General features: G+C 45.4%; 1 protein-coding gene across 1 annotated transcript in view; it reads right to left on the bottom strand.

Annotated features, from left to right (window-relative positions):
• Positions 1-13,894, bottom strand: part of SFRP5 (secreted frizzled related protein 5) — a 139,398-nt gene extending 125,504 nt beyond the window's left edge. Inside the window, exon 1 of the mRNA XM_078643567.1 lies at positions 12,995-13,894. Within this exon, the coding sequence (XP_078499693.1) occupies positions 12,995-13,517 (523 nt within the window). The 5' untranslated portion in view covers positions 13,518-13,894. The remainder of the gene's footprint in view (positions 1-12,994) is intronic.
• Positions 13,895-14,126: the final 232 nt, after the last annotated feature.

The following is a 14,126-nucleotide window of genomic DNA, read 5'->3' as shown; positions in this document are numbered from 1 at the left end:
CAGTCTTGGCACAGACCCACGGAAATGCCCGTAGACCAGTTGCATATTTTTCGGCTACATTAGATCCAGTAGCCGCAGCGTTGCCCGGATGTCTCAAATCCGTTGCTGCAACGGGTGTCAGCATTGAAAGGAGCGAGAGTATTGTGATGGGACATCCAGTGGTGGTGAATATACCACATTCAGTTGAATTGCTAATGACCAGGACGAAGACGCAGCATCTGACCAATAGTAGGCTCACGCGCTACGAGCAAGTTATACTTGCCGCAGAGAACGTGACTCTCAGGAGATGCTCTGTCTTGAATCCTGCTACTTTGATGCCATTACCTACTGTAATAGAAGGCGAAGGATGTGAAGACCACGATTGCCTTGATGTGACTGAACTATGCACGAAACCCCGACCAGATATTGTGGATGAGCCATTGTCTGACCCCGATGAAATTTATTTTGTTGATGGCTCATGTTTAAGAGACGATACTGGTCGGTTGAGAGCAGCTTATGCTGTTTGTACCATTACTGGAGTTGTGGAAGCCGCTTGCCTGGAAGGAGTACATTCCGCACAGGTAGCAGAAATTATTGCCCTAACTCGTGCCTGCATAGCAGGAAACGGAAAGAGAGTCACCATATACACTGACAGCCAATATGGTTTCGGTGTGGTTCATGATTTCGGGCAGTTGTGGTCTCAGAGGGGTTACATGACCTCCTCTGGTTCGCCCATTCGAAATGGAGAATTTGTGCGGCTGTTGTTAGAAGCATTGCAAGGTCCAGTTGATATCGCAATAGTAAAATGTGTAGCTCATACTAAGAATACAGATTTTGTGTCACAAGGCAACAGATACGCTGATGAAGTCGCACGCTATTGTGCGGAACAAAATTATTCTTTCTCAAAGGTGGAAATAGAAGGTGCAGAAGAAAAGACTGAATTAAGTATGATGTTAGAAACTGTAGACACTTGGGAGGATTTAAGAATAATGCAGGAGAACGCACCTGAAACAGAGAAAAAGGCATGGGAAATAGCAGGTTGCGTGCGAAGTGAAATGGATTTTTGGGTTTCAGCAGATGGGAGAGCTGTGTTACCTGAAGAATTAGCTAATCCCATGGCGAGAGAAATACATGGTCCAGTACATCTAGGAAGGGATGCTATGATGAGAGTGTTTAGGCAAACTTGGTATTGCCCTAAATTTAGAATAGCAGCAGAATCAGTATGTAAACGATGTGTTACCTGCCAACAACTGAACGTAGGCAAACGAACACCAGTCACACTGAGTCACATTGGGAGGTCGGGGGGGCCTTTCAATAGAATGCAATTAGATTTCATCGAAATGCCAAGAGTCAATCGCCTTAGGTATGTGTTGGTGATTGTATGCGTATTTTCCAGATGGGTTGAAGCGTACCCTACACGTAGGTGCGATACACTCACAGTGGCAAAGTTGTTGCTCAGGGAGTTGATACCGCGCTTCGGGGTGCCTGCCTCTTTGGAATCTGACAGAGGAAAACATTTTAACAGCGAAATAGTGAAGATGTTGTGCTCCACACTGAATATCGATCAAAAGCTGCATTGTAGTTATCGACCAGAAGCTTCAGGAATTGTGGAACAAGTGAACGGCACGTTGAAGAATAGATTGGCTAAAGTAGTGGCATCCACATCTTTGAGTTGGCCAGATGCTCTTCCTTTAGTGCTCATGAGCATGCGCAGCACCCCTGACAGGAGGACAGGTCTTTCTCCCCACGAGATCCTGATGGGGAGGGCCATGAGACTTCCTACAGTTCCAACTACTGCTCTATTGAATATTACAGATGATCTGATCTTGGATTATTGTAAAGGACTGTCTGACGCCATCCATTCTGTGTCCCTTCAGGTGCATGCGGCTGAAGTTCCAGCATCGAGGAACCTGTGTCATGATCTGAACCCAGGGGACTGGGTCTTAGTTAAAAAACACGTCCGGAAGAACTGCCTAGATGTTCGCTGGCGTGGGCCCTTTCAGGTAATCCTGATAACGAACACCGCGGTGAAGTGCGGGGGGCTGCCAAATTGGATCCATGCTTCCCATACTCGAAGAGTTCCAGCACCTCTAGAAGGAACAGCTCCCATCCCAGACGAAAGCCCGGAAGTGGAAGAAGAGTCGCAAGAAGGGATTGAGGCAGCTGAGGGGGTGTCGGAAGAAGTTGGGAACGCAACGGATTCAGAAGAAGAGCGAAGGCAGGACGGCAGTGAGACGGAAGACGCAACTGAAGGAGAGAGCAGAAGTGAATACGACTCAGACTCAGATCCGTATCAGAGCGACCAAGAACCAAGTGAGAGGACAAGGAATAGGAGAATAAGGCTTGGAGCTGCCACTTGGCCAGCAAGGAGAAGAAGGCTAAGTTTGAGGTCGGCCCAAGAAGAAACGCTTGCTCCTATATCCGAAGACTCAGATCCAGAAGAAGATATCCAGGATCAAGCCGAGGAGGGTCTTAGAAGATCAAGAAGGGTGCGAGTGCCTAGCAGAAGATACTCTACTCCCGACTGGACCTACCTTGTTGCAGATGTCTGGGAGACACAGAACAGGGAGGATCAGGGAAGTGGAACTGATCAGAACTGACCCGATCATCACAGTGCAAATAAGGTTTCTACTGCCAGGAGCGGAGACCGAAAGGTTGCTGACACTCAACATCGTTCATCCTGCTCTCCTGAGTGGAATAAGAAAATTGATTTTAGAGACAGTTGAGTTTCCAGTTTGCTGTTCACGATATCCAATATTGGAGGGAACTCTTCTTCGTTTGGAAATGCTTGAGCGAGTAGTAGAAATGCTAGGAGCGCTTATTGTTGTGGATTAATACCATATTGTGAATGTCTTCAAAGGGGCGCAGAACTGGAAAGGTGAAGAAAGTGATCTTGATTAGAACGGACCCCTTTGTAATTGTGGATGTAGAACTGATAGTACCAGGAGTAGAAATTGAAAAAACGCTAACTCTCAATTTTGTCCGTCCACTTGTCTTGAGCGAAATAAGGAGAATAATCCTAGAAAAAGTTGACTTTCCATGTTGTGGTACGAACTGCCCAGAACCTGAGGGAATGATACTTCGGATGGACATTTATGAAGACGTAGTGTCACTCCTTGAGTCATACATAACTTCAGACGAAAATAAGACTTTTGAAAAGAAATTGTAAACTTGTTGCAAGATAACCTAGCGCCGAGTGGAAGAAGAAAAGTGATAGGGGTTTCATTTTAGTGGATGGAGAAGGGCTAGGGTTGTCTAAATTTCTACTGGACTTTGAACTGTTTTGTGGGAATAAATTGTCAAGCTTCCAAGTGTTCAAAAGAGAGACATTGCAAGAGAGAAAGACTTTGTTTGAAAAGAAGAGGAAGTGAATGCTGGAAGAAAGTCAAAAACTACACTGTTTGAGAACATGGAGGCTGGCAACCCGAACCGCAGGGCAAAATGTATAGCTGTTACACTTTTAGGAGTAGTGGTTTCTCTTATAATTTTAGTGGTAACTGTTTCATTCCTAGCGGGACACGAAGGGGATGAAACCGCAGTCAAGGAGGATAAGGGAGTATCAACACCGAAAACTACCATTATTAAAGAGAAGGGAAACATCAATGAGAAAGACAAAGCATTGTTAGATGCAGAAATAAAAAGGCTTCACACAGATGAGTCACAGGGAAATTACAAGTCAAATGCTTATGCTAAATTGCTTTATGAATATGTTGATGCCATGGAAGTGAAGGATTGTTACGTTTGTATGCAATTACCAGCTTCAGTGGAGGAGGGTATCAGATACCATCATCTTCCGTTGACGTATGGAATAACGTGTAGTTTATTGTTGAGCATGTTTTATGGACGGGAAGGATTCGAGTATTATTTCTCGAATTTCGACTCGACATTGCCAGAGGTTCCGAATTTCAAGCATTTGAACAAATGGGACTACTACAAAAGCGAAGACAGATTACACAAATGGTTTATTCCATGGAAAACGTTAGATACTTCACATGCTCGAAGGAACAATCTGACTTGTCAAATATCAGAAGTTGAGAAAAGGTTTATAGCACAGGTAGATACTAGATACAGGAGGCAGAAGATTTTGAAGGCATCAGGACAATGGGAAACAGATTGGACCAAGGAGGAAAGGGCACATCAAAGAAAAGGTAGTATTGGTCCAATTGCTTTGGATAAAGATAAACGGGGAAAACTGTGCATTCACAGGAGTTACTCCTATTATGAAAACTTTTATGTAGGTCAAGTCCATTGTGAACATGCCTTTCAATTGGAGTATTACTCTAAGAACTTTTTGAAAGGGATGCAAGCAATACCAAATGTATATTTTGTATGTGGAAGAAATGCCTATGTGAAGTTACCAGATAATTGGTACGGATCATGCTATCTGGCTGTTGTCTTCCCTAAAATATATCATGTTGAGAATTTAGACACGCCTAAGAAAGAAATATCAACTAGATGGAAACGAGGGCTGGGTGCAGCAGAAGTAGTTGGAGATGTACTAGGTGCTGCATTCCCTTTCTTAGGATTGATAATGAATGACATCAAAATTAGGAGGTTAGCTACAGTCGTAGATAGGCTATCTGCTAGTACTGCAAGATCATTGATGCTGATAGAAGGTGAGATGCAATCGATTAGGGCAATGGTTCTTCAGAACCGACTTGCTCTAGATGTTCTGTTAGCAAAAGAGGGAGGAGTCTGTAAGGCTTTGAAGGTCCAGGAATGCTGTACTTACATTCCAGACAATTCAAAACCTTTAGAGAAGTATATACAAAACATCACTGCCATACACTACGAAATTGAGGACCTAGCAAAGGTAAATGTGTGGGAAAAAGTAGGTCATGGAATGGGTAAAGTTGGAAGTTGGTTTGCCAACTTAGGAAAGGGTATCGTTTGGTACATACTGAAACCCATCATCATAATAGTGATTTGTGTAATCACTTTGTGGGGATTGGTGCGTTTGTATCAATGTTATAGAGCAAATAGGTTGCAGAGAGCTATGAAGAAACAGGAAGAAGAGTTGACAGCGATGCAGGACACTCAATATAAGAGTCTGAAAGCATTAGAGAGTATGAAAAGAGGTGGCACTGCCCTGTCTTCTCTTTGAAGGGTTCTACATTTTTTTGGTGTCTTGGTGATGATGACCCCTGAAGGTCATCAAAGGGGGGACTGAGAGAGCACAAGTTTGGAAAAAAATGTATAAGTACGCCATATTTACAAGCACGTAGTTAGTTTAAACATGTTTTGCACACGAGTGTTTTATATCCAGGAGTGAAATATACAGAGTGTTTTATATTCAGTAGTGAAATGTATAGAATGTTAAGTAGAGTAACTATAATTATAACGGTGTGAGATTAATGTAGAAATGTTGGAATATATGTGAAAACCTCATGTTCTCATGTTAAAAGAATCATGTCCGAATTAAATGTAACTTTAAAATCCAGTATAATGTGTAGGCCTTAGGGCAATTCACAGCAAACCTGAACGTGCTGCTAAAATAATGTGAGATAAGGTTGACATGGTTCTTCCAAATGTACTATTGAACTTAGGGTTAAAAGTATATGCTTTATAGATGTGTTATTTTAGAAACGTATGCTAGTTAAGAATGTTTGCTGTTTAAATCAAGTTAACGTTTTAAGAGTGCAGGGACCTGCTGCATGTAAATCAAGTAGGCCAGAGGAGATAATGTCATGTCGTGTAAATCGTCATGTGCTCGTTAGAGAAGAGGTCGCGAGGTGTCCAGCAAAGAGCTTTGAGAGTGTTTTACGACTTAAGATATGGTGGAGTCTGGAATTTGAGGCCCACTGCAGGACGAGCTGTATGCAGGTGCAAGGGTCCTAATCAGCTCGAATGAAAGGGACTTTGTTCAGTGGCGCCTTGCGCAGGCCTGTAGGAGTTTCCAGGAATTTCAGGGGGTATCAGCGCACTGGAGAAGAAGCCTGGGAACCAAGGTCAACTTTAACGAGGGTCTTCAAGAGTACCATCATGGAGTTTGCCGCGCAAAGATGTACCACGTGAGGGGCGTCCCAAGGGGCGTTTCTATTGAAAATGTGATTTGGTATTAGGGAAAGAGACCCGGGAGGAGAGCAGAGCAGATGATTTTGGGAGCCTAAGGAAGCGGATGGGTAGGCAGATAGGCTGATCAGGAGAGACCCATTATTAGAGAAGAGACAAAGAGAAGTGCGTGATCTTCTTAGGAAGTCACCACGGCTGACACCTAGAGGGTTAAGATCTTGTTAAGTAGGGATGTCATTTAAAATAGTGTAGGGACAGACTAACCTTAATTTTCTTTTCTGTAATGACTTTGAGATTGCAACTTATATCTATTTTGACAACCCTTATGGTCTTTGAGCTTGTACTTAATATTTTGTTCTTCAGACTTAGATTATTCAAGAAGTTCATGTTTATAGTGATACCAATTTACCTTTTGAATCTCATTTTGAGAAGTTTGTATCTTCAGTTATCTTTGACTTTATATTAAATCTTTAAAACTTAAATTTGGTCAGTGGTCATTTAGAGTGGTGTAAGTTTTTAAAGTGATTGACTTATTGTGAGATTACCTTTTACTCAACGACAGGTACCAACGATTCAGTCGACATAGTTTGGGATTTGGTAAGATAATTAGTAACCAGTAATCCCGCGTTAGCAGCACTGCAGTTGCTTTCACAGTTAAGAGTTGTGTAGATATTATAACTTATTATTTCATACGCCCCACAATACGTAGCATATAAGAGTACAGTAAAGTATGTGCTTGTGCTGCGGGATGAGCTGCTATGATCCTGCTCAGATAAGACATGCTTGCTTGGATCCAAAAAAGGCAGAGGATGTGCTGTAACGACCGGAGCTGCCGATTTTGGAGCTGGGGAACCGGATTTGAGTCTCGGTCGGCTCAACATCCTGTGATTCTGGGCAAATCACTCAATCTCCCAGTGCCTACCAAAATAAATGCGTTCTTGTGTAAAGTAACTGGGGCCATGTAAAGCGCTCCAATACCTTTGGGGAGTTCGCCCTATTTAAAACTGCAAAAAAAAAAAGGCAGTGAATCCGACAGGAAACGTGTCACTGTCAGCTATGCCACCTCAAGGAGGCTACAGGACTGTCAGGGGAAGTCAGGGTGTCCAGTTAGTAATGACCAGCTCAGAAATCGAAGGCCTTCTGCAAATTTCTCCTACTTTCTGACTGCAAACAGAAAGTGAAAATGGTGCCTGAAAACATGTTGCTGACTTCTGAGATAGAAAATAGCGTGGCACTCTAAGTTATTAGCACTTTTAATTGCCTGATGGCTGACACGAAGGGTGAAAAAAAGGGATCCAAGCCCACAGTGCCCAGCGCACACTCATGTAAAACAGTGATATGATAGCACCCTGGCACAGTCAGCTTCCACGATGGTGACAAAAATCCCCAGACTTCTCCCCATGGGAGATTGATGACAACAACTTGAACAGCGTGTTGTGCCAACCTGGCTTCAATGGCACTCAACACAACCTGAACCCTACCCTGGCACCTAAAGAATAGGTTTCACGATTAGCCCCGTCACTGGCACTTATTACCCCCATCAGTGGTACTCATGTTATCAACACCGTGGAAGGACACCGGGCCTGCCCTGCCTGCATAAGACCTGGCTGTTTTTAGGTGGTCCTTGCCTATGAGTGCCCATTTCTCGAAGTGCCGAGAGATCCCCTTCGGGATGATTCGTTGCGCTCTACAAATGAGTAAATAAATATAAGAAGGTATATCTTACAAGTTGTACACAAATCTCCACAGCACAGCTGCACTCTCTGGGCGGCCATGCCTGTTAGGGAAGCGTGGAGCTGGTGTGGAATGCTGCAGGACCTCAGGCGACAGGCTAAACGTAATGTATCAGAGAAATGTTCCTGCTGTTTTGTCTGCAGCCTTAAAGCAGAATATTCTCTTTTTGGGGGTGAAATATTTTTATTTGCATTTTCAACCAACAAAAACACAGCTGGCAAGTCACAAGTCGCAAGTCACAAGTGAATACCCACATACCCTGGCTCCCTCCCACCCTCTCATCCAAAATGACAGCATCATAATTATCAGCACCACAAGAGATCCCAGCTCCGCCTGTAGGACATCCTCCCACCGCGCTCTCTGCGTCCTGCAACTCTCCCTGGGCCCAGACCCATAATCCTCCCCGCATCATCCAGAAACGTAGCCCCGCTCTAAAGCAGAATATTATCAGCTCTTCTTGTCTGGTTCGCACTCTGACACCGCTCACTCATCTACTCACTCACATTCACCCATTCATCATAGAGCGCACATTGAACGCAGAAGTGATCCCGTGACATATGGCCCATATTATTGTTCAAATAGATAAATGGGAACACGCACTGGTCAATCCAACTGTTGTTCTTCGTACTCAATTTGTATTGTGCTGTAAAGGGTCTCACTCTCTGATGCTGGAGTGTGTGTTAACAATGAAGAATGTCAGTGTCCACCATTAGGGTCCGTCCCCTTCAGCACAGCAAGTGCCCCTCTGTCCAGGGGTTGTTTGAAATGATTCAACTTTAGTTAGATTCAGATGTGCTGTGCTTTTTCGCCGGCTGGTCTGAAATAATTGATATCCCCTGACGAAGGGCCTCGGCCCGAAATGCACTGGGATGGGATAATGCAATATACGTTTTCTTGGATGAAATTTATCATGAGAAGATTATGATTTATTGAAACAATATGATGTGTGACATGGTGGATGAAAAATTAAAATCACTTTGACATAAACACAGTACATCTGAATCTAACTAAAGTTGAATCATTTCAAACATCCCCTGGACATAGGGTCTATCCCCTTCAGCATAGCAAATGCCCCTAACAGGGGACGCGGCTATTCAACCATATTTATTGCTGCCATACTCCAGGGCACTCGTGTTATCAACCTCAGAAGGCTGGAACCCTGGGCGAGCTCAGCAGTTTTCAAATCCGTGTCCACAGAGACTGAGTGATCATTGGAGTGATACATTAGTCCCTCAAACAAGTAGACCGGACTCACAGTATCGCTCACTCACTTCTGAACCTTGGCCTTGCGTGAAGGTGTGAGGGAGCTTTGCCCTCCTCAGGGGCGAGAACGGCACTAATAGTGGCCCATGGGGGGCTCTCGCTTTAGCATTTTAGCTCTTTCCTCTTTATAGACAGACAGGCCCAGACCACGAGGCTCCAAACATCCATGGATTCATGGCCTCTCTGTACCCAGGCTCTGGCTGGCGGCCTCTGTCACCTGCTCGGTTTCGCTCAGATGCTGAAAAACCTGATTGAATCGCGCATGTCTCACCTGAAAATTCTTATAAAATGTTATACAAAAATATATGCCATCATTTACTAAAGTGTGTGCTGCTGTTCTCACAACTGAAAAGACAGCGTCAATTTACTTAACACACTTAAAGGCCCGCGTGGAGACAGCACTGCTTCAAACCCTGCACTAACTCGGACAATTTTCAAGTTAATATATGCACTGCAGATAGGAAAAAAAGAAGGCCAGAGACGCCATCTATGTTGATGGGCTTTGACGAGTCAAATCTGTGCCAGTTACCTCAACTTGAGCACGGTGCTGAGCGCTATGGCTGGGTGGGTTGTGGATAGCACTGCACTACATCTGGGTGGGTGGTGGATCGCACTGTGCTAAGGCTGGGTTGATCGCACCGTGCTATGGCAGGGTGGGTGGTGGAGAGCACTGCACTACATCTGGGTGGGTGGTGGATCGCACTGTGCTAAGGCTGGGTTGCTCGCACCGCGCTACAGCAGAGTGGGTGGTGGATCGCACTGTGCTAGGATGGGTGGGTGGTGGATCGCACTGTGCTACAGCTAGGTGGGTGGGGGAATCGCACCACTCTATGGCTGAGTGGGTAGTGGATCGCACTGCGCTACGGCTGGGTGGGTGGTGGATCGCACCACGCTATGGCTGGGTGGGTGATGGATCATACATCGCTATAGCTTGGTGGGTGGTAGATCTCACCGTACTATAGCTTGGTGGGTGGTGGATCGCACCGCACTATAGCTTGGTGGGTTTTGGTTCGCACCATTCTATGGCTGGGTGGGTGGTTAATTGCACTGCTCTATGGCTGAGTGGGTGGTGAATCACACTGCACTATGGCTGGGTGGCTGGTGGATCACACTGCGCTATGGCTGGGTGGGTGGTGGATCGCACCACGCTATGGCTGGGTGGGTGGTGGATCACACAGTGCTACGGCTGGGTGGGTGATGGATCGTACATCGCTATGGCTGGGTGGGTGATGGATCGTACATCGCTATGGCTGGGTGGGTGATGGATCTCACGGTACTATAGCTTGGGGGGTGGTGGATCGCACCACACTATAGCTTGGGGGGTGGTGGATCGCACCGCACTATAGCTTGGTGGGTTTTGGTTCGCACCTTTCTATGGCTGGGTGGGTAATTAATTACACTGCTCTATGGCTGAGTGGGTGGTGAATCGCACTGCACTATGGCTAGGTGGGTGGTGGATCGCACCACGCTGTGGCTGACTGTTCGCCTAGCTTAGTTTGCTTGATATTGCAAGACTACTAAGGATTTCGATAACCTCTTCATCAGCAAGTACCTCAAAACTGCAACAACAAAAAAAATGCCCAATTGTGTTAGATACAAGACTGTTTTACCAACATCAAGGATTACACTCCCTTTAGCTAACATCACACTGTCAAAAGGAAAATTATGGCAGAGTGGCTGTTTGGTGTAGAGTTGCTTGCACAAATCCTATGACTGGTTAGTTCACCATTGTGTACTGTGCATAAAGTCACGCACACTGTGATGCGGCCCAGGAAAAGTAGGACTACACTGTAATGATGTTCCCTAACCCACTTTTTTAATGTTCAGCTGTTTTTATCATCCTAAAATGTGTGATATATTTGTGTATGATATGCTTACATGGGTTCTTTCAGAAAATCGAATAAAGCTGATTGTGATTAACTCACTCATATCAACTAAATCACTCATTCACTCTTACCAATTCACTCTAGCATTCTTTCGTCCAATCACCCACCACGTACTACTCATCCTCATCCCAATACAAACACTAGAAGTTACACTACGGCTCAAAAGACAATCAGCGCTGTCATCTCGGGCTCATTATGAGTGCCTCTGATCAGCAGACAGTGGGTTCACACCCCGAGAGTTAAGGGTGTTTCGCCAGAGGGCAAAATATGTCCACTCTGGAGAAAAGCAAAGACAAATTTAAATGTACAAATGCACATTGGCAGCATTTTTCTGTAGGTAGGGTTTTCCACTTGGATAAACATTTTCAGGCATACATTTAATGCATGTGAATGCTCCTGGACAGCAGCGACTATCGCAGTTTTTCAACAATAGTCCTGCACTTATTTGAGAATTCCATTAGAGTTGGAAATTACCTCAAAACACAATTAAGCATAATCCTCCATGGGCTAATGTTTGTAATTTTTGTGATACCGTCCGTCGGTCGGTCGATCCACATGTTTGCAAGAATGCTTAGAAGTAAATCCGTGAGCCCTATTAGCTAAGTTAGGGCCAGACGTACAAAGCCATTTTGCATTCGCAAATCCTGCTCTTTGCAAAATCACATGGGGCCATATGTAGGAAGCCTTGCGATCGCAATTAGGGCAGTGTGCTATGTAGAACACAAAAACCCAAATGCAAAATAAGGAATGGCAAAATTTGCGATTCCTTATTTTGCTATTACATTTGAGGAATCGCAAATTGCGATTCCTGAAATGCAGTGTAGGAAGCACACAAGTTGTGCAAATTTTGGCTTAAGGAATCGCAAAATACCACCAACTTCAGGTTGGTGGTATTTTGCGATTTCTTTGAAAAATGCACTTTATGGCATTTTTCAAAGTGCCATGTGGGCCACATCTGCACACATGTTAATTTCAGGGGTGCAAAAGGGTGTCCTATTGACACCCTTACAACCCTGAAATTGCATTCTCAATTTGCGATTCTCTAATTGAGAATCGCAAATTGAGAATGTCTTCCTATTCATTCCTCTGGGCCTTCTAGCCCATAGGAATGAATGACAAGGTATTCCTAATTTGCGAATCTCAATTTGCGTTTCGCAAATAAGGAATAAGTAGGATTTGCAAAAAAATTTGCTAATCCTACCTACATTTCGTTTTGCGATTCTCTAATTGCGATTCCCTAAAAATCGCAATTTGAGAATCGCAAAACAAAAATTACCTACATATGCCCCATGGTTTGCAACCATAAAAAGTTTTTTTCTATTTATAAACCCATTTTATGAGTTGCAAAACATATCTGGCTCCAAAATGGATTTTGTAATAATCCCTTCTTAATACAAATTAGGAGGAGGCTTGAAAGGGGCGTCCCCTCCGCGATGGGATATGTTGATCAGTTCCCGATATCCCCACCAAAGTTCACTTTGGCAAGAGCTTGGAAAGTGCAGGTGTGCATTAGAACAAACACTGTGTTTAATGAGTCTAGCGTATCATTGAATTGGGCAATAGATCTGATGTCGCTGGAAAATCTGTAGTAGTAAGCACGATATAATGACTTAATATTATCAAATCTATTACGATTGCTCAATCATGCACTTAAAAGCTACTGAGCTCCATGCCATTACTTTTGGTTCCCTTTGACAAAACACTTGTGTGATATTGTATCCAATAACGGTGCCTTTATATGTGAACCAATGGTCCAAACCACATAGTACTAAGTACTCCGATGGGCAGTGCCCGTACTGCCACCGGTACATCCGCAACAAAACACGGTACGCAAGACAAAGAGTCAGACAATCCTCATTTTTGGTAAAAAAAAAAAAAAAAGACTGCAAATTCCACAGTTCAACTTATAAGCGCTTTCTGCAACTTCGCATGCCTCTCTGGTACCATATGACCTTAATATGTATGTAATGCAAATACATTATTTTGTGCAACACCAAAATAATTGCTCTCGGCTTTTCAATGAATCAAAATACATCATATGAAATATAATGAATATTATTCTGAATGCAACTATGATTGCACTCGTGATTTGAAGTAAGAACTTCAGCGAGAGTCCCTACCTGGGGGCGGGGTGACCTGCTTGCTGCCGAACTGCACGGCGATGCACAGGTCGTTGTCCAGGGGGAACTTGCTGCAGCTGAGCATGTCGGGCCAGGGGAAGCCGTAGGACTCCATGACGGGCGCGCAGCTGTCCCGCACCACCTCGCACAGGGAGCGGCAGGGGTAGATGGGCCGCTCCAGGCAGACGGGCGCGAAGAGCGAGCACAGGAAGACCTGCGTGTCCGTGTGGCAGCGCTTGGCCAGTAGGGGCACCCAGCTGCCCGCCTGCTGCTTCACCTCGGGCATGCTCTCGTGCTCCAGCAGGTTGGGCAGGCGCATCTTCTTGTAGCCCACGCCGTGGCAGAGCTGCAGGTCGCTGGGGATGTCCACGCACTGGCTCTGCTTGCTGTAGAAGCGCCCGTTCTGGAAGCTGTCCAGCTGCCAGCTGTAGTAGTCGTACTCCTCGGCGGCGGCGCACAGCAGCAGCCCCAGCAGCAGGGGGGCAGGGTTGGCCCAGGCCCCGAGGCTCAGTGGCCGCTGCATGGCTTGCACAGGCAGGGGTGACCCTGGGGCGCAGGCCGGTCCTCTGCACCACAGAGATGCTCTAGGCGGGCTTCACTGATGCTTGTACCAATCTCTCTTCTTTTAGTGTCTAAACCTGTTTCTCCCCAAAACCATACCAGCTCTCCTCAGTCCTCAACCCCCACTCTGGGAGAATACCGGAGCCTCCGTGCTTGCACCAGCAGCGCCTGAGTCTGTGCTGCTGGCTCCTGTGCGTCCACGCTCCTTACACACTCCAGGAGATCGCTTAGCACCACCCACCTCTTGGTTTTACAAAAAAGCCCTGGAGGGATTAGCCGGCAGCCAATCTGCAGAGGCCAAGTCCCGGCAGCTCTGGCTGTGCAGAGTAACTGTGTCTGAGTCTCCAGTCCTTCTGCGAGCACTGCCAGAGCCCGGCCAGCCCCACGGGCGCAGCTCGCTCACCTCCTGACACCTGCATTGATTTCACCTGTCGGCGGCTCTGCCGTTCACCTTCTTTCCCACCTTGTCTCTGTGTGAAACTCTTTATTCTCTTTGGATTTATCGTCGTTTCGCCCCTTTTCTTTGCTTTCGTTTCTTTTCAACGTATTGACGTCTTTTATCTCATATTAC

This window comes from Lissotriton helveticus, chromosome 5_1, assembly GCF_964261635.1.
Source record: "Lissotriton helveticus chromosome 5_1, aLisHel1.1, whole genome shotgun sequence".
Lineage (NCBI taxonomy): Eukaryota > Metazoa > Chordata > Amphibia > Caudata > Salamandridae > Lissotriton > Lissotriton helveticus.
This window is presented reverse-complemented; position numbering and strand designations above follow the sequence as displayed.